General features: G+C 48.1%; 1 protein-coding gene and 1 long non-coding RNA gene across 2 annotated transcripts; one reads left to right on the top strand and one right to left on the bottom strand.

Annotated features, from left to right (window-relative positions):
• Positions 1-2,003: 2,003 nt before the first annotated feature.
• LOC114704947 lies at positions 2,004-15,255 on the top strand. Its single transcript, XR_003736334.2, has 3 exons — positions 2,004-2,155; positions 5,959-6,068; positions 15,179-15,255. It is a non-coding gene; the product is annotated as an uncharacterized LOC114704947 (long non-coding RNA).
• Positions 8,817-15,287, bottom strand: LOC114704946 (L-amino-acid oxidase-like). Its single transcript, XM_028886498.2, has 7 exons — positions 15,202-15,287; positions 13,389-13,603; positions 12,913-13,025; positions 11,938-12,139; positions 10,579-10,647; positions 10,224-10,360; positions 8,817-9,963 (listed from the first exon to the last, which is right to left on the bottom strand). The coding sequence occupies exons 1-7, from the start codon at positions 15,230-15,232 to the stop codon at positions 9,159-9,161; spliced, it is 1,572 nt and encodes a 523-aa protein (XP_028742331.1). The 5' UTR covers positions 15,233-15,287; the 3' UTR covers positions 8,817-9,158.
• Positions 15,288-21,135: the final 5,848 nt, after the last annotated feature.

Here is a 21,135-nt window from a genome sequence, read left to right as displayed (position 1 = left end):
GCCAACAAGATTCTAAGATGACCATTCATCTGGTCCATTGGAAGGATCTTGATGGCAATCAGGGAGCCATTCGCCCTATCATTTCCACTGTACCTAGGAACCTGTGGGGCAGAGATATTTCGAGAATATGGGTGTTGTCCTAACTACAGATGACAGGGCCTTTTTTGATGACCTTGAGGTCCATGAAAAGGTGGGTCTTGCAGTCTACAACCCTGCACAAGATCCATACCCCCAATTCTAAGGGCCACTGTCCCCATGAGAAACACCACAATCGAGCCCCCTAGCCCTATTACATTGACGCCCTGACTTGGGGGAAAAAAAAAGGAAGAAGTATGGGTGGAACAGTGGCCTATAATTGAACACAAGCTGTCAATCTTTTTTTTAAAAAGAATTTATTTATTTTTATGTGCATTAGTGTATGTATAACTGTGTGAGGGCGTTGGGTACCCTGGAACTGGAGTTACAGACAGTTGTGAGCTGCCATGTGGGTGCTGGGAATTGAACCCAGGTCCTCTGGAAGAGTATTCAGTGCTCTTAACCACTGAACCATCTCTCCAGCCCCTGTCAATCTTAAAGGAAGTAGTTTCAGAACAGCTAAAAATGGGGCACATAGAACAGCTAACATGAAATTTTCCAACTAAATCAGACAAGGGCATAGATTATGGCCTTTGACTCTTCATTTTTTGAAAAGTTTTGGCTTAATATGAAAAGGCTGTTTGATCCCTCCTGGATTCTCACTTATGTTTTGGTTGGTGGGGTGGTGATTTTAATCTTTCTCGTTTTTAATTGTCTCCCACAGCATATCTGGAAACAACAGGAAGCCACTAAAGTGACTCTACAGGTGTTAATAGCTCTTAGACATCCATCTCATAGCCCTCCACAGGAGGTTATGCATGCCTGGCTTTCTGAAATTCAAAAGGCTACTGACTGACCCTCCCCACCCGGTTTGACTCCCCAGGGATGGATGTTCTTTGAGGACTGATAGTCAATGATGGATAAGAGCTTGTTTGGCAAGCCAACCTAAGACAGGCACAGTCGAGTTACTGAGCCCACCTGAGGTGGGGTCAACAAAGCCAGAGCAAAGAACTTCAACTCCTGCTGAGTACTCACATAAGAAAATAAAAGGGTGGATATGATCCAGCAGCAGGGAAGAAGGGCAGAGTCACCAGGAGATGCAGAGGAAGCAGGAGATGAAAATGCCATGCTGAAAATGGTACTGTGACATGGTAGAGTGTAGAAGAAATATGGGTTAATTTAAGTTAAAAGAGCTAGTTAGTAACAAGCCTAAGCTATTGTCCAAGCCTTTATAATTAATAATAAGTCTCTGTGTGGTTATTTGGGAGTTGGCTGGTGGGACAGAAAAGTCTGCCTACACACCTTCCTCAATGGGTCAGATCATAGGGTGTCATTTATTTGGCTTCTGGTTCTCCATGGACATTGTGGCCCTGTCTATGGTGAACTGGCTGACCTCAGAAACCCAAGGGGAGCTGGCTCCCTCAAACCCTGGAATAGCTCAGCTGATTTCCTTGGCTCTACCCTAGAATCCAGGGGAGATGCAGTCTGTATTGTGTGCCTGTTGCTTTTATCTACCTACAATCCTTAAAACTGTTTCTTTCCTTATCTTTGGTGACCATTGGGGCTCCCTCTAACAGACCCCCAGATCTTAGCATACTGATGCCATGTTGTCAGCACCAGTCAACACATAGACACCAACACCTGCCAAAAATGGAACAAAAGACCTAGCCATAGTTCCAGGATCCAGGAAAGTCCCTAACTGTACTAACCTTTCTTTTTGGTTTCTGTAGTTTTGGTTTTTGCTAGCTGAAGTGTGTCAGCCAGGAGGTGGATTTTGTGCATAAAAGACAAAGGACAATGAAGCTTGGGCTGCATGATTTGGGCAAGGTCCCCCTGCAACTGCCAGCCAGCAATACAGACTTTCTTTGGTTGCTAGAGACCGAGATGCCAGGACACTGGGGGCCTTGGATTCCTTGGGCTGAGCACTGGGAACTGACAGTTCCTAGGGGGTGCACACCCTGAGAAGTTCCAGGGCCCCAGGAACTCCTCTCATCTCTGCTTCTGTCAATCCAGAGGTTCTTGACACCTCTACCCTAAATGGGAAACTACAGAAAATCGTCTGGATCTGTCCCCTTCAGAGGTGAGTCTGTTATGGCATCTTCTGAATAGGGCACTTAGGGAAGGCTGGATATACCCCTAATCCCAGTGTCTAGGATCCTGAGAGACATTACTGGATCTGCTAGTTTCAGTCTGTGTGGTGGCCACCCTGGTTGCCTTAATTGTTGCCTGTCTGTGTCTCAGTGTGTTTCTGCCAGTTCTTTGGTTGGAGAGACAAATCGAAAGTGGAAGGGGGAGTGAGCAGTCTCAAGCCACCATTGAAGTGAATGACTTCAAGGAGGGTTTTTACAGACTAGGACCAATCTATTGATGGGTGGCTTTCTCTGATGTAAGACCCACACCCCTGGCCTAAGACCTGTGTCCCCTTGCTGGGGATTTGTATCCTTTTGGCTCATCCAGGTCAACCAGAGAGACCCCAAATCTCCTGTTAAATTTATTTCCCCCTTCCATATGCCCCAGTGGGGCCCCTGGTTGTGCCCAGGGTAGGGTAAACAGTCCCCCCAGCTTCCCTCTACCACCACTATGAAGCTCTTCCTTCTGCTTGCTCCTAGCTCTGGCTGCTTCTCACTTGCTGTCCAGGTCCTTGTCTTTGCTCTGCTCCCTGGAATGGTGCTGGACATGTACCTCTCGCCATTGTGTTCCTTGTCTTGACTCCAAGAGTGTCTCTGTGGGTCACCCTTCTCTCTCCTTGTTTCACTTACTGTTTCTTTCTCTACACCCCTGCTCATGGTGCCCCCTGTCTAGGGCCCCATGTGGAGGTGGGGAGGGACCTGGCCTCTCTGGAGCCTCTAGCCCTTCACAGTGTGGCCCCTCAATGCATCCACAAGGATCCTGTTGCCGTCCATCTTCTTGCCATCTGTGTGGTTGTGTGGAGTGTGCACAGGGGAGGGGGAACAGTTCTGAGGCCCCACACTCCCTTTGTTTCCTCCTATGCCCACTCCAGTAGACATCTGCACCAGGGAAGGAGGAGATACTTCCTCCAGCTGTGCTGAGCTTGGGGGAAGAAGAAGTTTTTCCTACCTTGGGCTCCCTCTCCGCTCCTCACATGCATACATGCAGAGTGTCTGTAGTTACGGGGGCTCTGGGAGGAACTCCCCTGGGCAGGGGCAGCCCCCGCCCACCTAAATGAGTTGCCTCCAAAGGGTCCAGCACCTGGAGGTTCACCTCCATCCTCTTTCATGGTTTATGTCTCCTTCTCAACCAGTGATCTGTACAACTGGAAAACTCAGAATCCATTATTCTCTAGAGAACCCCAGGCTCTCATTAGTCGCCCGGAGACAGTCTTTTACACCCACCAGGCAAACTGGAATGATTGCCAAAAGCTCTTGGCCACCTCTTCATGGCCAAGGAGTGGGCCAGAATCCAGCTTGAGAATAGGAAAGCTGTCCTGGGCCTGGGCAGGGGATCCCTGCCCAACAGTGTAGCCCAGATAGAGTGGAGAGTCCCCTTTGCCCAACATGACTGGGACCCCAACACTGACCAAGGTAAGGAGGCTCTGGACAATTTTCACAAGGCCCTTTTAGAAAGATTAAAGGCAGCTGCTAGAAAGCCTGCCAATTTGTCTCTAAGATCAACAAGGTAGTACAGTAATCTCGAGAATCACCTGCTGGTTCCTGGAGCACCTTTGTGAGGCTTATCCAGTGTTCACCCCTGTAGACCCAGACACACCAGGAAAACAAGCAAGCAACCAATATTGCTTTTGTTGTGCAGTCAGACCCAAATATTAGAAAGGAACTTCAGGGAGCTGGAGAGATGGCTCAGCTATTAAGAGCACAGGTTGCACTTTTAGAAGACCCGGGTTCAGTTCCCAAGTACCCACATGGCAGTTCACTGCTGTTTGTAACTCCAGTTCCAGGGGATCAAACACCCCTACACAGACATAAATGCAGGCAAAACACCAATGCACATGCAATAAAAATAAAAAAAAAGAAAGGAATTTCAGAAATTAGAAGGGGTTGAGGGTATGAATAGGTCCCAATTATGGGAGATTGCTCAGAAGGCTCATACCATGACTCTGTAGGAGAAAAAAACAAAAAATTGGCCCAAGCAGTAGTGAAAGCTAGTAAAAGAGGTCCCATGGGGGGAGCCCAAAACACCTCAAAGGGGGAAGGAGAAGGACACCCTGTCCGAGGTAAGTGACTGCAAAGGGGATCCTTGCCAGGCCCTGGGACCATGGAAGAGTCCATGGATAAGGCCCACTCATCCAAAAGACTCGATCCTGTTTCTGCTGGTGGACTGCTACCCCCACACTAGTAAAAGAAGCTGGCAGACTGACTTTGGGTTAGGAACTGTTGTTCCAAACCGCCCCACACTCCGTAGAGCACTCTTGCGGGAGATCCCGGAGAGGTGAATGTCCAATGCCCAGATAATGCATTATCAAGCACTTTTTGTAGACTATCCTGGTATCCAATTCTTTAAAACTTGAGCCACCAACCCAGCCAGCCTGCCGCCGGATGATAGCCCAGAAAAGCCCCTTCATGATTGCATGGGAGTGGAGTGACTGAGGTGCTCAAGTCCACCAGACCCGAACAAACAGACGTCCCCCTGCAAAAAGCCAAAGGGGTACTCTATACCCGTGGGAGCAGTTTTATTCAAGATGGAATCAGGTATGGCAGGCTGCAGTGCCACCTTGGACAGGACAGTATGAACCCAGTCTCTCAGCTGAGGGATATCAGCACAAAGGGCTGAGCTCTTGGCATTAATCCAGGTGCTTCTTAGGGGGAAGGGCAAAACCATCACTGGGTGCTCGGACAGTCAGTATGCATTTGCCATAGCCCACGTCCATAGGGCCCTCTCTAGGGAGAGGGCACTCCTCACCATAGTCGGGAAGGAAATGAAAAATAAAGAGGAAACACTGGCCCTACTAGAGGCTGCATGGCTGCCCAAAGAGGTACTGTTAGCTGCTGTCCCCTGCTAAGGGATCAAAGAGGGGAATCCCAGGAGGCCCAAGGAAACAGGGCAGCAGACTTAGCCACCCAGAAGGTGACCCTAGAACCAGTGGGGCCTCTCCAGATCTTGGTCACCCTGTCTGAACCTGGATTGCTCCAGTGCCCAAATTATGCACAGGAAGAGGCCAACTGTCAGGAAGGGAGGATGTGAAGCCGGACACAAACAAGTGGTGGTTCTTACAGGATGGGAGACCCCAACTCCCTGCTGCTCTCAGGGATGAGTGCTCATCAAACTCTCCCAGGCCACCCACCTGGGGGCATCAAAAACTGCTGACTTACTCAGGCCCATGTATTACATCCCTCAACCAATCTTGTCAAAGACATGGTGTTCTGATGTACCATTTGTGCTTAATAAGTGAACCCCAAAGAAGGAGAAAAAGCCCTGGAAGGAATCCACGCCCAAGAAAGCACTTTTGGAGAACATGGGGAAGTGGAATTTACCCACGGTTCTCAGGTATAAGTATTTCTTAGTTGTCACAGATACCTTCTCTGGATGGATGGATGGAAGCCTATCCCACCTGAATAGAAATAGCCCCAGGGGTCACCAAGAAACTCCTCCAAGGGTTAATTTCTAGATTTGGGTTGCCCTTCTCCCTGTGGTCCAGCAATGGCCTGGCTTTCATGGCCAACATTTCCCCAAATCTGGCAAAGGTCCTAAATGTTGATTGGAAACTAAGCTCAGGGTAAGTAGAAAGGATGACTAGGACCTTAAGAGAGACTTTAAATATGTTCTTGAGACCAGCAAAAATTGGGCCAACCTCCTACCATATGCCTTTCTAAGGGCCCCTGCCACCATATTGGAAATCATTTGAGAGGCCACCTCCTCCCTTCTTAAGCTATTAATAAGGCAGACATTACTAACCATCCCCTCCTTAAGTCCTAACAGGCTCAGAAACAGACCCAGAGGACTATTCATCAGACAATTCAAGAGGCTGCACCTTTGCCCAAGTATGAGCCTGCCCACAAGTTTCAGCCTGGAGACCTTGTGTGAGTAAAGAGGATCTCAGCCCAGAGCCTGGAGCCAACATAGAAAGGCCCATGCTCTGTGGTCCTCACCACCCCCACAGCACTGAAGGTCACTGGTCACCTCATGGAGCTGCCAGACCCAGCTGAAAGAGGCTACCGAAGATGACAGATGGGTCACCATTACATTCTCTCCATGCCTGACATGGACCCTACAATTATGATTGTCCAATTTTGTCTTCTTTGTTTCCTTGTGGGAAAGGCCTCAAACTCCCATAGGTCAGGACCTTGCCTATGGGAATTAAGAAAGACCAGGACTGGGGAGCTCACAGCCAATCTATCCACTGAGACCCAACCCACCTTCCAGGTAGATTTCTGTAAACTATTACAACCAGAAGCTCCAGGGGGATGGTTCACTCACTTCTGGGGCTGTGGGTCCATTGGTGAAGAGAAAGAGCACTGATTTATCCAGTACTATGCCTGCCTGATGCCCAATCCCCCTCAGATGTTAGAATCTAGGAGAATACGATTGAGCTCAGTGGAATTGCAAAACCAAGTCCTCCTGGGGGAACACTGATCCCTTCTTAGTCCTAGAAAGGAAACCATCATCACCTACCTGTGGCCACCGGCAATGCAATCCCATATCCATAAAGGTTAGGGCCTGGCAGGAAACCCATTATTGGGAAACTGGTAGGACCTGGGGCGTCAAGTTATAGCTGAATGGTCCAAACCCAGGCAGCAGTTTACTATTCAAAAGAAACCTGTACCTAGGGTCATCAGCCTGTTGGGCTGAACCAGCCTATCTTGGCACCCCTGAGAAATGACCCTCTCCAAGGCAGTAAACCCTCAACCTCCACTTTGCCCAGGAACTCCCTCAGTAACCATGAGGATAAAAGTCAAGGGGCAGAAGAAGCCAGCCCCTTGGAGTCTGGTATCCTAAGCGGAGGGTACCAGTTTCTTAGCCATTCTCAGCCAGACATAGATAGAGAATGCTGGCTATGCCTAGACCCCAGGCCCTCATATGATGTTGGGATTGGAACTAATCAAACAATAAGCTCCACTTCCAACCCTAACAGCTGTAAAAGGGACCAGCCTAAGCTCACCCTGGGTGAGCCTGCAAGGGAAGGGTGCCTGCTTAATGTCACCAAGATACCCCCTAGAGAGTTTCCCTGTGCAGATCCCTGTGGCCAGGTACAGCAGCTTAACCCCAGGAATGGTGGTTGAGTGTATCTCCAGGCCTCAGAGAGTACCTGGTTTGCTTGCAGTAACGGCTTTAACCAAGTGTACATCTTGTTTGTGATGGTTTGCACTGGAGGAGAGCCCACTTGTTTGTGTTCTTGTGTACATCACACCACTGTTCGTCTGTAAGAAGAGGACAGAGCCCGCCTAGATCTAGACTCTGGGCCCTTAATATTAGTTTTTCAGTCTGGAGCCTAGTTGCTCTGATAAAGCAGCTTCATCCTGTTCATCCTGGACTTCTGGACATGGGACCCCCCTGCCCCCCTCCCCGCCCCCAGAAAACCCCAGTTTGATTTCTGTCCCTTGGAACTAAAAATGTCCTGTCAGTGATGATTGGGTATTTGAGAAGAGATGTCTAGACTTTTTTTTTTTTTTTTTTTTTTTTGGTTTTTCGAGACAAGGTTTCTCTGTGTAGCTTTGCGCCTTTCCTGGGACTCACTTGGTAGTCCAGGCTGGCCTCAAACTCACAGAGATACACCTGGCTCTGCCTCCCGAGTGCTGGGATTAAAGGCGTGCGCCACCACTGCCCGGCCGAGATGTCTAGATTTAACAGTGGGCCACGTTGTAGTAGAAGATGGGAGTTTTCTTTCCCTCTCCCTCCCTCCTGTGTCTTATGCCAGTCTTCCACAAAACTGCAACCAGCACGTCATTGTGTTTGCCTCCTGGGCCCTCCCGAGTCTCTCGAATGAGGAGTGCTTGTGGCTCAGTTTACCTTTCCTTTTTACCTAGTCGATCCCCCCAAGACTCCGGAATAACTCTTGGTTTCTAAGATTTTGGAACAAAAATTGAGTCAGATTTGGGAACTGATCTTTGACCACCGGGACGCCGGTGGAGGGGAGTTGATTTTCACTGTTTCATACTCTCTGTGTTTCTGCTTCTCAACCAGGTGCCATATGGTGCCAGGCATATGGGATGTTTAGTAATGATTGGTAGGCTAAAGGAAATAGAGTGCGCACACACCACCACCACAAACCAGCATAAAATATGTGATCTCAGCCCTTAGTGCGTCTCCCAGTCTGCTTGGGGATTCGATCTCAGTAAGGTCTTCAGCCCATTTGGCATTCTGGGTGGGGGAGAATTGTGACTCAGAGGAGAGAGGACCTTGGAGTTGGGGAGGGGCTGAGGGAGGGTCTGCGGAAGGATGACTGAGGTTGGCTTTGTAAAGACAGGTGGGTTTTAGTGAGAGGACAGTTGGAGAAGGAGTTGTAAAGTGAGGGTGGTGTCCCCTCAGGACTGTCTGTAGACTGTGGTAGCTACAGGTAGGGGTTCTGGCTGGTGAGGCAGAGAGGGTCTCTCAGGGTGACCAGGATCCCACTAATGCACACAAAAGAACCAATTAAGAAGCCCTCCTTTTCCACCCACATTGGGCCAAGATGAGAGGCCCTTGGCTCAGGCACACAGCGATGGAGTTTGTGTGTATTGTGGGTGTGAGCACGTGTGTGGGTCTGCCATTCAGTGTGCCGGTACCTTGGGGGTTTGTCTGCTTGTTTGGGTGTTGGGGACTTTTAGTTGAAGGTGACACAAGGCAGGTGGTGAAGTTTTTCTTTTTTGCTTGTTATTGTTTTGCAGCAGGAGACAATTTGCTTCAAGCTAAGGGCTGATTGCAGGATTCCCCAGCCTTGACTCCCACCCCTGCCTCCATGCACCCCAGCTCTGTTGTTTCTTGTAGAGAGCTAGGCAGGGAGTGAGATAGGAGAGGGGTGATGCCTCTTGTCAGCTTCCCAGCTGGGATCCTGGTTGCAGACAAGGGGCCAGTGGTGACCTCTCTCCTGCTGGCTCTGGTTCTGCTGGCCTTCACCTTCTAGCCTACTCCCCCAGACTCTCCTACAGCACGTTCTTTAGGGAAAACCCACCCTGGTTGTTGGTAAAGGGCCTCTAGAAAGGCGCCTGTCCCTGAGTAGCCTCCTTGTTCACTATGGCCTGAATGTTCATGGCAGCCCGGATGCCAGACTTGATGGCAGTGTCTATCCAGCCATGGGGCAGGCTGGTGTGCTCTCCAGCAAAGTGGATGCGGCCCTCTGGCTGGAAGAGCTGCTCTGAATAGTCCACAGAATGGTAGGGTGTGAACTGGGCAAAGGCACCAATGGTGAAGGGGTCCAGGGACCATTGCTTGACCACCGCTTTTGGGCACATGCGCTTTAGCTCCACCTTGGGTACGTGGTGCATTGCCGCCAGGTCGTCCAGGACAATATTCACCACCTGTTTGGGCTTCATGGCAGTCAAGAAGGAGGAATCATCGCCCAAAGTGTAAGAGGCCAGCAGGACACACTTGCCACCTGGCAGGCTGTGGCTAGGATAGTAAATGTGGCGCGCGGGCCGGTCTGTGACGGAGTTGCCTCCCTGGATGCCATCCTGTTCCCAGAAGCACGTGTTGCACACCAAGCCCACCTTGGTAGCACTGGTGTAATGCACGAAGCGCAGGGCTTGTGTCTTATCTGGGGACAGGGGTGGCTGGAAGGTGATGAGGCGGGTGGCCTTGGCTGAGGCTGAGTTGATGACGTAGTCAGCAGTGAGTTGGTGCAGTGCGGAGGCGGGCCCATCTGTGCGGTACAAAACTTTGACCTGAGGCCCGTCTCTCACCACTGTTTCTACTCTGGACTTCAGATGGATGGTGCCAGGCTTCAGGCTGGCATTAAAGGCATTGGGCAGTTGGTCAAAGCCACCGGTGATCTCTGATAATCTACAGGGGTGGAGAGGGGGCGATGAGATGGGGAGACACCCCCAGATCTGTGTGTCCCAGGACTGGCCATTTCTTTGGTCTGAAGAGGGAAGGGCCTATTTTCCCTGCCCTCTTGTGTGGGATGTTTTTATAAACATCACCTTCATGAATACGCAGCCCCGTGTCAGGCAGGCATTGTTACCTGAGCACCCCCTACACAGTAAATACCCAACAAGCCAGTGCTGGGGTCTGGGTTCTTCCTGGCCCCGAACCAGCCTTACTCATTGTTTCCGGAGAAGAGGCTAGCAGTCCTTAGGGACTCCAGGAGGGACTTGTAGTACCCAGCATTCTCGTTCATCACATCCCCGATCATCTTGATTGCGCCTTTGCTCAGCCTTCCTTCCTTCATCAGATAAGCCTGTGGAAGTAGGAACCATAGACAGAAGTGTGGGCCAGAGGGTGTAGTATGTAGGGAAGCTTTAGCAGGGGTCCAGCAAAGTTAGCTCTGGGCTTGAGGGAGGCAAAGGCTTTGTCAGTAGGAAGAGGGCATTCTGTTGGCAGGACACTGCCCCAGGGCCTTGGCTGAGCACAGAGCCTGTCACTCCCGCTCCATTCTGGGCCTCCTGTGTCACTTACCTTGGTGGAGTAAGAGTCATACAAGGACATCAGTTGGCTGCAGGTGAATGCCTTCATATCTTCTTTGACCTGCAGAAGGGAGAAGAGACAGTAATCAAGCTGGGCCTCCAGGTGACCAGGACTTCTAGGCTGCTGTAGACAAGGTCACAGGGCGACAGATGCCTCACATGCCTTTAGAGTAGAGTCAGGTTCTTTGGATGTCCCTTGGGGAGGCTGGAAAAAGCCAGGAAAGGGCAGTTCCCAGAGCTCCTGGACGCTGCTCCTTCCCTTCATTTAAAGACAACCATACTGTTGCTGAGACAGAGTCTCACATAGCTTCGGTTGGTTTCAAACTCACTGTATAGCTGAGGCTGCTCTTCAGTTCTAGATCCTCCTGCCTCCACCGCCCAAGTACTGGGATCAGCAGCTTGCACTACCACACCTGACTAGAAACAAAAGACCTGTTCAAGATGAAAATCTAAGGTGTATATTCAGTTGGTAGAACACTTGCTGTACAAGACTGAGGACTTGAGCGCTATCCTCAGCACCCACATGAAAGTAGGGTGTGTTGGAGCTGGAGAGACGGCTCAGTGGTTAAGGACACTGATTGTTCTTCCAGAGGACCTGGGTTCAATTCCCAGCACCCACATAGCAGTTTACAACTGTCTGTAACTCCAGTTCCAGGGGATCTGACACTTTCACACAGACATACATGCAGGCAAAAACACCAATGCACATCAAATTTTTAAAAAAACAGGGTGTGGTATCACATGACTGTAATGCCAGAAGGTAGAAACAGTAGGATTTCTGGGGCTTGCGGGCGAGTCAGTCTAGCAGAATTAGTAAGCTCTCAGTTCAGTGAAAAACACTGCCAAAGATAGAATAAAATAAGGTAGAAAGCAATTGAAGAAGACAGCTGATGTTGACCACTGGCTTCTACACAAAGATGCACATGCACCCACATTTACCTAAACACACATGCACACAAACACACACGCACGCATGCATGCATGCATGCACGCACGCACGGACACGCACAGGCACATACACACAAACACAGACACTTCAAGATAAAGATCTTCACTGTCATCTAGGATGACTGATTCACTACCAAGGGCTGCTTCATCTGGTTGCCCCCCTTTCTTTACACTGCTGCCGACCGACCGAGTCATGTTCCCTGGATTCCTCAAAGACAGAAGAGAAGGGTTGAAGGTGGAGTTGAGGGTGGTGACATCATCAACAGATGTTCTAAGGCCGATGGACCAATCATAAGAATGTTGGGTGGGGGTCAGGTGATCTGAATCCTCGTACTGATTTGCTGTGTGACTTTAGGCACCTCCCCTTTCCTACTTGATCCCACTTGGGAAAGGCAGCAGGCACCTTAGTGATGGCTTGTTGGAAGAGGTATTGGGCGGTTTTGCTCTTCTCTGTGGAGTTCATGGGGTAGCCCAAGATCTCTGGGTTAGCCTTGACTTCCCAGGCACGATAACGGTGTCCATTGAGTAGGTACCAGGTGTTGTTATTATTCTCGATGAACTTATTCAGCTTCAGGCCAAATTTCTTGACATAGGCGTGCGTTAGCCTGGAGCAGAGACAGGCATCATAACATTCTTGTTCCTTCTGGTCCTATATTAGAAACTATTTCTGGTGAAACTAGTGTAAGCTTGTGCCTAGGAAACTCAAACTAATTCCTTGTTCAACCGTAATCTCATTTAATGTTGTGGGCATTGGCTCCCCGTCTCCCAAGGCTGTAGAGGGTGAGAAGTTCATTTAATTAAGGCCCTTTATGGAATCCCAGCTAACAGGACTCAAAAGTATAGACAGATGTCCTTTGTTTCAGACAGCATTTGAGATCCCACCATGCACTTCTAAGAATGTCAAGGCTGTATTTAATGACTCCCACTCTGGGCTGGTGCAGTTGTTTATGTTTTTGGTGGTTTGAGGGTGGGTGTGGGTTCAATTTATATTAAAGGCAAAAAAAAAAGAAAAAAGAAAAAAGAAACATCTGTGGAGATAGGGTCTAGAACTAAGTTAGTGCTCAACAAATAATAGATATTATTAATAGTAATGTGTTATAATTTCTCAGCGTATTTTGATGTAAGCGACAAATATAAAACTGCCCATGTTTACACACTACAGTTTGATGACTGGCAGCAATGATTGTGATTGTCAGTTTGGGGTCTATCACTTCCTGTGACCACAGTCTTCTCTCTGAAGTGGGAGCTGAGTATCAGTCCTGACCTACTGGGTTGGTTCACATGACACAGTGAGCCTGAAAGATGGCATCAGGGTCCCTCCTGCCTTTTCCTCATCCCCACTCCGCCCCTTTTGCTCCTTCTCTTGTATGGGACTTACTTGTGGCTTTCTGGGATTCGCATGGGTCCTAGATCAAAGTACCAGCCTTCCTCCTTGTTTCTGACTGTGACCACCCGACCTCCGATGTGGTGACTGGCCTCCAAGATGGTTACCTGGAGTTGAGAGAAGCAGCTGTGTTATTCTTAGGGAGTACTGTCCTTTCTCCCCACCCTACTTCTCACCTCCAAAAAGCCATAGGCTCTGGCTTGAAGGCCACGTGCATGCAGGATAACCTCACTGGGGCTGTTCGCTCCAGAGGGTCCCGAGTCATTTGAGGCCTTTGTCTTGGTAGCATAGGTCCTTCATTCTTGTCTCCATAAGAACGTGAAGGGCAGTTAGCAATGACTAAGGACCAGGGAGTTCGGAGACTGGTGGGTACATGCAGTTGCGCACCACCCCCTGTCAGATTCCTCACTCCTTTTCCACCCCAGGAAGTACATTGGAGGCTGTATCAAGGCCTTTTGAGACATTCTTACCTTGTGACCCGCATCCTGTAGGGTCTTAGCTGCAACTAGGCCTGCTACGCCGGCTCCCACTACCACCACATGCTTGGACAGTGGGGAGGTATGGAGCCCGTTCTGGGCTGTGAGAAGGAAGGTCTCATAATTAGGGTCCTGGAAACACTTGTCAAAGTCCTCAGAGAAGGCAAGGCAGCTGGAGATGGATAGCAGGATCCCCAAAATAAGGATTCCTGGGGGCAGAGAAAGCAAGGGGGTGGTCTCTCTGGAGCCCAGGCTCTGGGACCTGTTTATCCAGGATGAGCTTGACTGTGGGAGCTGGCGGCACAGGGCAGTCAGGTGAGGGCAGTGTCCGACAAGTGTTTGGTTGTAGACACAGATATTTGGTGTTATGTCTCTATGAAGGCAATTGTGCTGTGCAGGGTATTGTGAACTATAGTGCTATTTGTGTGATTAATGTGTGATTGTGAATACAGCTTGCACCTTGGAAGCTGGTGGGTGTGGGAGGTTCACAGCTGACTACACGTGTGTCTGCTCCTGATGGAGAGTGTGTATGTGTGCTCACCTCTGAGTGTGTAAAGGACTGTGGTCGTGTATAACTGTCCGTTTGTGGGTGGGGGTGTAGTTTGCTCTTGCTTTGTATGACTGCATGGTTCGTGACTGTATATGAAGGATGCTTTTGTGGAACAGCGAGGTTGTCTGAGTGTGTATGAATCTATGGGAAAGTGAGATGTTCTGAGAACTGGAGTGTGAGATGGGCTGGATTTGAGAGTGAGGAGGATGAGATGTGTGAGAAGGGTGGGTGCATGTGAGGGTTCTCTGAGTGCATCCGGGCAGTGAGGCTGTGTGGGGAGAGAAGGAGAGGGAGAGAGGGGTGTGTGCATACTTGTGAAAAGAGGTGTGTGTGTGTGTGTGTGTGTGTGTGTGTGTGTGTGTGTGTGTGTGAGAGAGAGAGAGAGAGAGAGAGAGAGAGAGAGAGAGAGATAGGTTCAGTTCTCTGAGTGGGAGTGAGAAGTGACCTGTGGGAAACAGGCAGGCAGTCCCTATGTTTTCTCCAGCCTCATCGATGTTTCTCCAGGCTCCTTAGGTTTGTAATGTGATACCGAGATTAGAACTCATCACTCAGATAGTTAATGACTACCACACAAGTCTTGAGTGCCTTGGTTTTCTTTTTCACAGTTAGCTAGTCTTGTCTGACATGAAGAGGCTGTCCTCTGTGTCACCTGCTCCTAAGTGGACCAGGCAAGGACTGGAACTCTGAGCTCCTCCCAGAAGCTGAGTTTCTGGCTGCTGAGAACCCCCTTAGTTTGGTCTTTTGGATGTCAAGGCAACTGAAGCCACCAGCCGAGGAGGTGCATTAGACCCTTCCCACTGTAGAGACAGCTTTCCGCTGGGACAACTCACCAGAAAAGAGGCGAGACTTCGCCAAGCCCAAAGGAGAGACGCCATAAACCTCAATCCCTCTCCCCACCCCACAGATCTACCTTAACCTTATCCAGTCTCCAGTCCGTATAGTTTCCCCTGAGCTATCAGCATTTGTTTCTTGGTCCCTCTGTACTTTGCCTTGAGTGGATCCCACCCCCAGACCCCTCCTCCAGATCCCCCTCCATTGAACTCATTTTCGACACCCTGACCCATCCCCAGGTTCTGCTGAAGCCAAATCTCTGCCTCCGTTCTTACCCTCTTTACTCTTATATGGCCCTCGGCTGAGATGTCCTCAGACCTGCGGCCACCCTGTGGACCCATGTCCCTCTCCCATCCAGTGCCTGTTTCGGTGTCTAACACTTCCTGGCTCGGTCTTTTTCCAGACCTGGAGGAAGACCCCACTTACCATTCATCTTGGCCATGGCTCCGAAACTCATGCTGAAGTCTCAGCAGCTCATCCTCTCTTTATGAAGGAGCCGCACCTCTCTGGCAATATTTGGCCCTTATCCCACCAATCCGCCTCTGGCCTGATTGACTCAGCCAAGCAAGGCAGCCCTGCACTAAAGCCTGACCTGTCAGGTGAGTTGACAGTGATAACTGACTCCACCCTCCCCTCATCTTCTTTATCCCACCTTCCCCCATGACAGTCTTGTCCCCTAGGAAAAGCCCCTTCTCCTACCCAGCCCTCCTGTTGCTAAGGAACAGAAGGGGGAATGGGAGCAGGTAGGCCTGGGAAGGGGTTAGACATCCAGTCTATGAACTTCCAGGGCAAGCTGGAGCTCCTGACTCTCCGCACTGTCCCCATACACAATGCCTGCTGTCCCTCTGCTGTTCCACTGTGACCCTTCGTCCTGATGTCTGTGGGGAGAGAGATCTGGCCATGAGCTCCTGTGCAGGGATCCTGCTCTTCTTGCTCCGATCCCTCGAAGGGTCTCTGGTAGGTAGGCAGGTAGGCCGAAGTCTCTGGCCTGACCCATTTGTAGAGGTGAGCATTTCCCTTTCCCCGGGACCTCCAGGGCTTCCTTAGACACAGTGTACTTCTCTGGCAGTAGAATTCCTTCCCATAACGAATGGAGCCAGGGAGGTGTTCTGCCAAGATTAGCTTTTGTTCACAGACTGGCTGGCAAGGGAAATGAACAGAAACTCTGAACCCAGCTGGCAGCATGGGGCTTGGGAGAGGACAGGAGTCGGGGGTGGGTAGGGCACACAGTACCCAGGGCCCAAGCTTGGGATCCTGGGATCCTGGCATCAGAAGTGGTGTGGGGGAAGGGCAGTAGCAATAGAATTGACAGAAGTGGGGTTGAGTCCTGCTGTGTCCTGGCAGAGTTGTGTGTCTTGGGATACAGAGCTGATGTGTTTCTGAGCTTGGCCTTTCTGGTTTTCTTATTTTCTTTTTTTTTTTTTTCTCATCAAAATTTTTATTACTTTTTTCTACAGAAATAGTTTTTTTTTTTTTTTTTTTTTTTTTTAGTTTTTGTATTTTTATTTTGGCAAAATTAAAGAAAATAATATATTTATCCTCTATTTATGAGTCTAAGGTTTCATGTCTAATTTATCTTTTATCATGACTAAGGAGAACTATCATTATAACCATCTAGTTTTCAATTACATCAAAGACTGCAGAAAGATTCTACAGGACACAGGGAAAAGTGACTGAGAGACTAGGCCTGTAGGCTGAAAATGGATCCTCCAACATTGCAGAGGAACTTTGGGTGACTTTCCAGGCAGCCAGCAGACTCTGTCATTCTAGATTTTTGGAAGTTGCTTACAATGCTCTTCCTTTCTGGTTTTCTTATTCGAGATGCAGGCCAATAACACCTTCTTCCTAGGAATTTGATTTGAGGGCCTTTTTTTTTTTTTTTTTTTTACTTTTTGTTTTTTATTTTTTGTTTTTTTTTTTTTTAAGACAGAGTTTCTCTGTGTAGCCTTGGCTATCCTGGAATTACCTCTATACACCAGGCTGGTCTCAAACTCAAAGACCCACCTGTTTCTGTTTCCAGTGTGTTGGGATTAAAGGGGTGTGCCACCACTGCCCAGCATTTTTTTTTAGAAGTGTCTTGTATATATGAGGATGACTTTGAACTCCAAATCCTTCTGCCTCAGCTTCCTGATTGCTTGGATTACATCACCATATGCTTCATACTGTTTCAAGGCTGATCTGAGATGATGTGTGTAGTGCAGCTGTTTTCTTTAGGTTTGACATGGGCATCACCATCTTGAAGCTGGGCAGGTATGGTGATTTGGGAAGACCTTGACAAAAGAATAATCAGACAATGCTAAGTCTAGGACAACCCAATTACGCTATCATAACCATCTTATGCTGCTATTATCCTATTGTAGATATTATATAGCTGTTGAGTTAGGTCCAGGATAATGAGGCCATTAACACTCCCCCATGGAAGGAGGGAGGTGGGAGGTTCTCCAGTCCTTGGTCTGAGATTCCAGTCACCATTCCCTCCTGACCCGGCTGCACAGGATCTTGTGGGTGGTGGGATATATGAGGGGCAGAAGGTTGAGTTGGGGTGGGGTTTTGGTGGTAAAACAACCCATGAGTCACCCATGTTCCTGTAGGTAAACCAGTAGCTCATTATTTCAGCAGTCTATGAAGAATCTAGCATAGCACTGTGGGAGTGTGAAATGGTGTTTTTCTAGGGTTTTAATTTCCATTTCCCCAATGGCTATTGATGAGGAATATTGTCTTAGGGTTTCTATTGCTGTGAAGAGACACCATGACCATGACAACACTTTTTTAAAATTCACTATTATTATTTATTTTTATTCCTTTAAAAATTAGTTATTAATTTATTTTACATACCAACCACAGCCTCCCCTACCTCCTCTCCTCCCTCAACTCTCCTCCAATCCACTCCTCCTCTGTATTGGGCTAGCTGTTTCTTTGGGTTTTCCCTGATGACCCTGACCCCCATGGCTCTTATAATCCCTCCTCCCTCTCCTCAGCAGGACTCCCTGGCTTGGTCCAATGTTTGGCCAGACTGTGGCAACTCTTCTACAGGAAAACATTTAATTGGGGGTGGCTTACAGTTTCAGAGGTTTTGTCCATTATCTTCATGGCTGGACATGGTGGCATGCAGGCAGACATGGTGCTGGAGAAGGAGCTGAGAGTTCTACATCTTGATCTGTAGGCAGGAAGAGAAGCTGTGTTTCACACTGAGCATAGCTTGAGCGAAGGAGACCTCAGAGCCCACCCTCAAAGTGACACACTTCCTCCAACAAGGTCACACCTACTCCAGTAAAGCCAGACCCCCTAATAGTGCCACTCCTTATGGGGGCCATTTTCTTTCAAACATCCACAGATGTCTTTTACATGCTTATTGCTCAGTCAAATATGCCCTTCAGAGAAATGTTTATTTAGGTCATTTATCCATCTTGCCAATGGGTTATCTCCCTCTAAATTATTGAGCTTTAAGGTTTTATTTTTTAATATTTATTTTGTATTATGTGTATATCTGTTTTGCCTGCCTGCATGTCTATGGACCACATGTGTGCAGTGCCGTTGGAGGCCAGAAGAGGGTCTGATCCCTTGGAACCACAGTTACAGATGTTTATGAGCACCCATGTAGATGCCAGGAACCGAACACAGGTCCTCCGAGAGAGCAACAAGAGCTCTTAACCACTGAACCATTTCTCCAGCCCTGAGCTTTAAGGCCTTGAAAGCTATATTATAGACACAAGTCCTCAATCAGATATTTAATGTGCAAATATTCTTCTGTGCATTTGTATTACTGCTTTCTTTTCTCTTTTCTGATTTTTTTTAAACTAATTCTTTGAAAATTTCTTACAATGTATTTTGATCATATTTACCCTCACCTTCTCCCCTTAACCTCCCTTAGGTTTTCCCAGATCCATCCCCACCTCTCTAACTCCCCAACTTTGTGTCTTCTTTTAAAAATTTTATTTAATAACCCATTGACGCCACAGCATGCTGTTAATATACTTGTAGGTGTCAGAGCATCCAATGAAGCATGATCAAACTGCCAGGTCCAGGCTGGCTTTGTAGATGAGGTTGGAACCAAACTCCTGATTTTCCTGTCTCCATATCCCAGGTGCTGGAATTACAGGCTTGTGACACCTACCTGGTTGAATTTTCTTTATGACATTCTTTGTATCATAAAGGTTTCCACTTTGATAAAGTTCAATTAATTTTTTTCTCTTGTTACTTTTGGAGTAATTTAAAAAAACGTTTGCCTGATCCAAGAGCATGAAAATTTACTCCCACGTTTTGTCTTAAAAGTGTCATTTAGGCTGGAGAGATGGCTCAGAGGTTAAGAGCACTGACTGCTCTTCCAGAGGTCCTGAGTTCAATTCCCAGCAGCCACATGGTGGCTCACAACCATCTGTAATGAGATCTGGTGCCCTCTTCTGGCCTGCAGTCACATATGCTGTATACATAATAAATAAATAAATAAATCTTAAAAAAGAAAGTGTCATTTAAGCCTTTGATTCATTTTGAAGTAATTTTCTGTATTATATACTGCAGGACCCAATTTTATTCTTCGGCACCTGGGTACCCATTTGTCTCAGCACTAGTTTTGAAAACACCATTGTTCCTTCACTGAGCAGTTTCTGTGTCCCTGATGAAAATGAATTGATAATAAATTTTAAGGCTATGTCGGGACTGTCAGTTCTAATCTATCACATTACAAGTCAGCCCTTATGCCAGACCACACTGCTACAGCTTACAGTAGGTCTTGAAATCAGGAAACAAGAGACCTATGGCTTTATTCTCATCTCTCAAGGTTGTTTGACCCATTTTGAATTCCTTGACTAGTTTGAAGAAAAGTAGAAGCTAGGATTAGTATAGACGTGCATTGATTAAGTCTGCTGATCAATTAGTTTAGGGTGTATTGATATCTTAACAATTTGAAGTCGGGGTGGAGAGATGATTAGCCATTAAGAGTACATACTGGCTGGGAAGTGATGGTGCATGCCTTTAATCCCAACAGTTGGGAGGCAGAGGCAGGTGGATCTCTGTAAGTTCGAGGCCAGCCTGGTCTACAGAGTTAGTTCCAGGACAACCAAGGCTACACAGAGAAACCCTGTCTCGAAACTCCCTCTTCCCCCCACAAAAAAGAATACTGCTCTTGCCGTGTTCAGTTTGAAGTACCCATGTTGAGTGGCTCACAGCTGCTTGTACCTCAAGCTCCAGGAGATCTGAAGCCCTTTTCTGGATTCTGTGAGCACCAACAGCAATCACAAATGCACATACTGTCTCTCATATACATATAATTAAAAATAAAATAAACCTTTAAAAACAATTTAAAGTCTGATCCACGAACTTTAAAACTCCCAAAGTTACTACATACACATCATAAACTCAGTGTTACCTGACTTTTCAGGTCACAAAGCTGGCAGCAGGTACACACCATCGAATGTCAATGTGCATTCAAGACGAGCACAAATAGTCCCTGGAAGCAAGAGCAGGTTGCATGAGGAAGTGGCCCAAGTGGCCTGCTACTTTCCCCTCCTCGGCCTGAACCTATGGTCTCCCTAGTGAGCTCTCTGTAATGGACTGAGTAGGAACAAATGCATGCTGGTTACAGATGGTTCTATGTGATGTGTCTGCCCTACTTGCAAGTTAATAGAACACCATGCATCTTTCTGGAACATGCCTGAGGACAGTGGTGAAGAGAAACCCTCCAGGGGACAGGACACTGAACAGGGCATTTGTTGTTCCTTTGGTTTAGAAGAATAAATGGCTTACAGGTAGAAGTCTATATTGACTAAAGCACACTGGCCATGACTTGGCTGGATGTGTGGCTAGATAGTCAGGGACTTGGATAGAACTCAATTAGATAATTTGTGAGCATGAGTATGGGGAGAGATCTGTGGATAACCATCCTTGAACTGGAAAAAGTAAAAAAAAATATTGTGTCTCATATGAGTGATCACACAAGGGGCTAGATAGAAAAAGAGTTGGTTAATTAATCGGATAGATGATTTCTCTGTGTATATCGGTTAAGTCACTTTCCCTCGACACCGTCCAATGGGATCAGACACAAGCAGCTAAGATGTCGGGGATGGAGGCCATGCTTGGGCTCAGCAATACAGACTGTGACCTACTTTCATTCTCTTTACTTTCACTCTTTGTTTTTTTAAAGTTACTTATTTATTTAAAGTTTTTTTCATTTTACATACTGCCCACTGTTCCCCCTTCCTCCCCTTCTCCCGCTCCCCCCAACTCTGCCCATCCCACCCCCACCCACTCCTCATAGTGGGTAAGGCCTCCCTTGGGTATTCAACACAGGCTGGCTTACTGAGCTGAGGCTGGCCCAAACCCCTCCCCACTGCATCAAGGTTGAGTAAGGCATGGCACCATAGG

This window comes from Peromyscus leucopus, chromosome 2, assembly GCF_004664715.2.
Source record: "Peromyscus leucopus breed LL Stock chromosome 2, UCI_PerLeu_2.1, whole genome shotgun sequence".
Classification (NCBI taxonomy): domain Eukaryota; kingdom Metazoa; phylum Chordata; class Mammalia; order Rodentia; family Cricetidae; genus Peromyscus; species Peromyscus leucopus.
The sequence above is the reverse complement of the archived record's forward strand: the minus strand, read 5'-3'. Positions and strand labels throughout refer to the sequence as shown.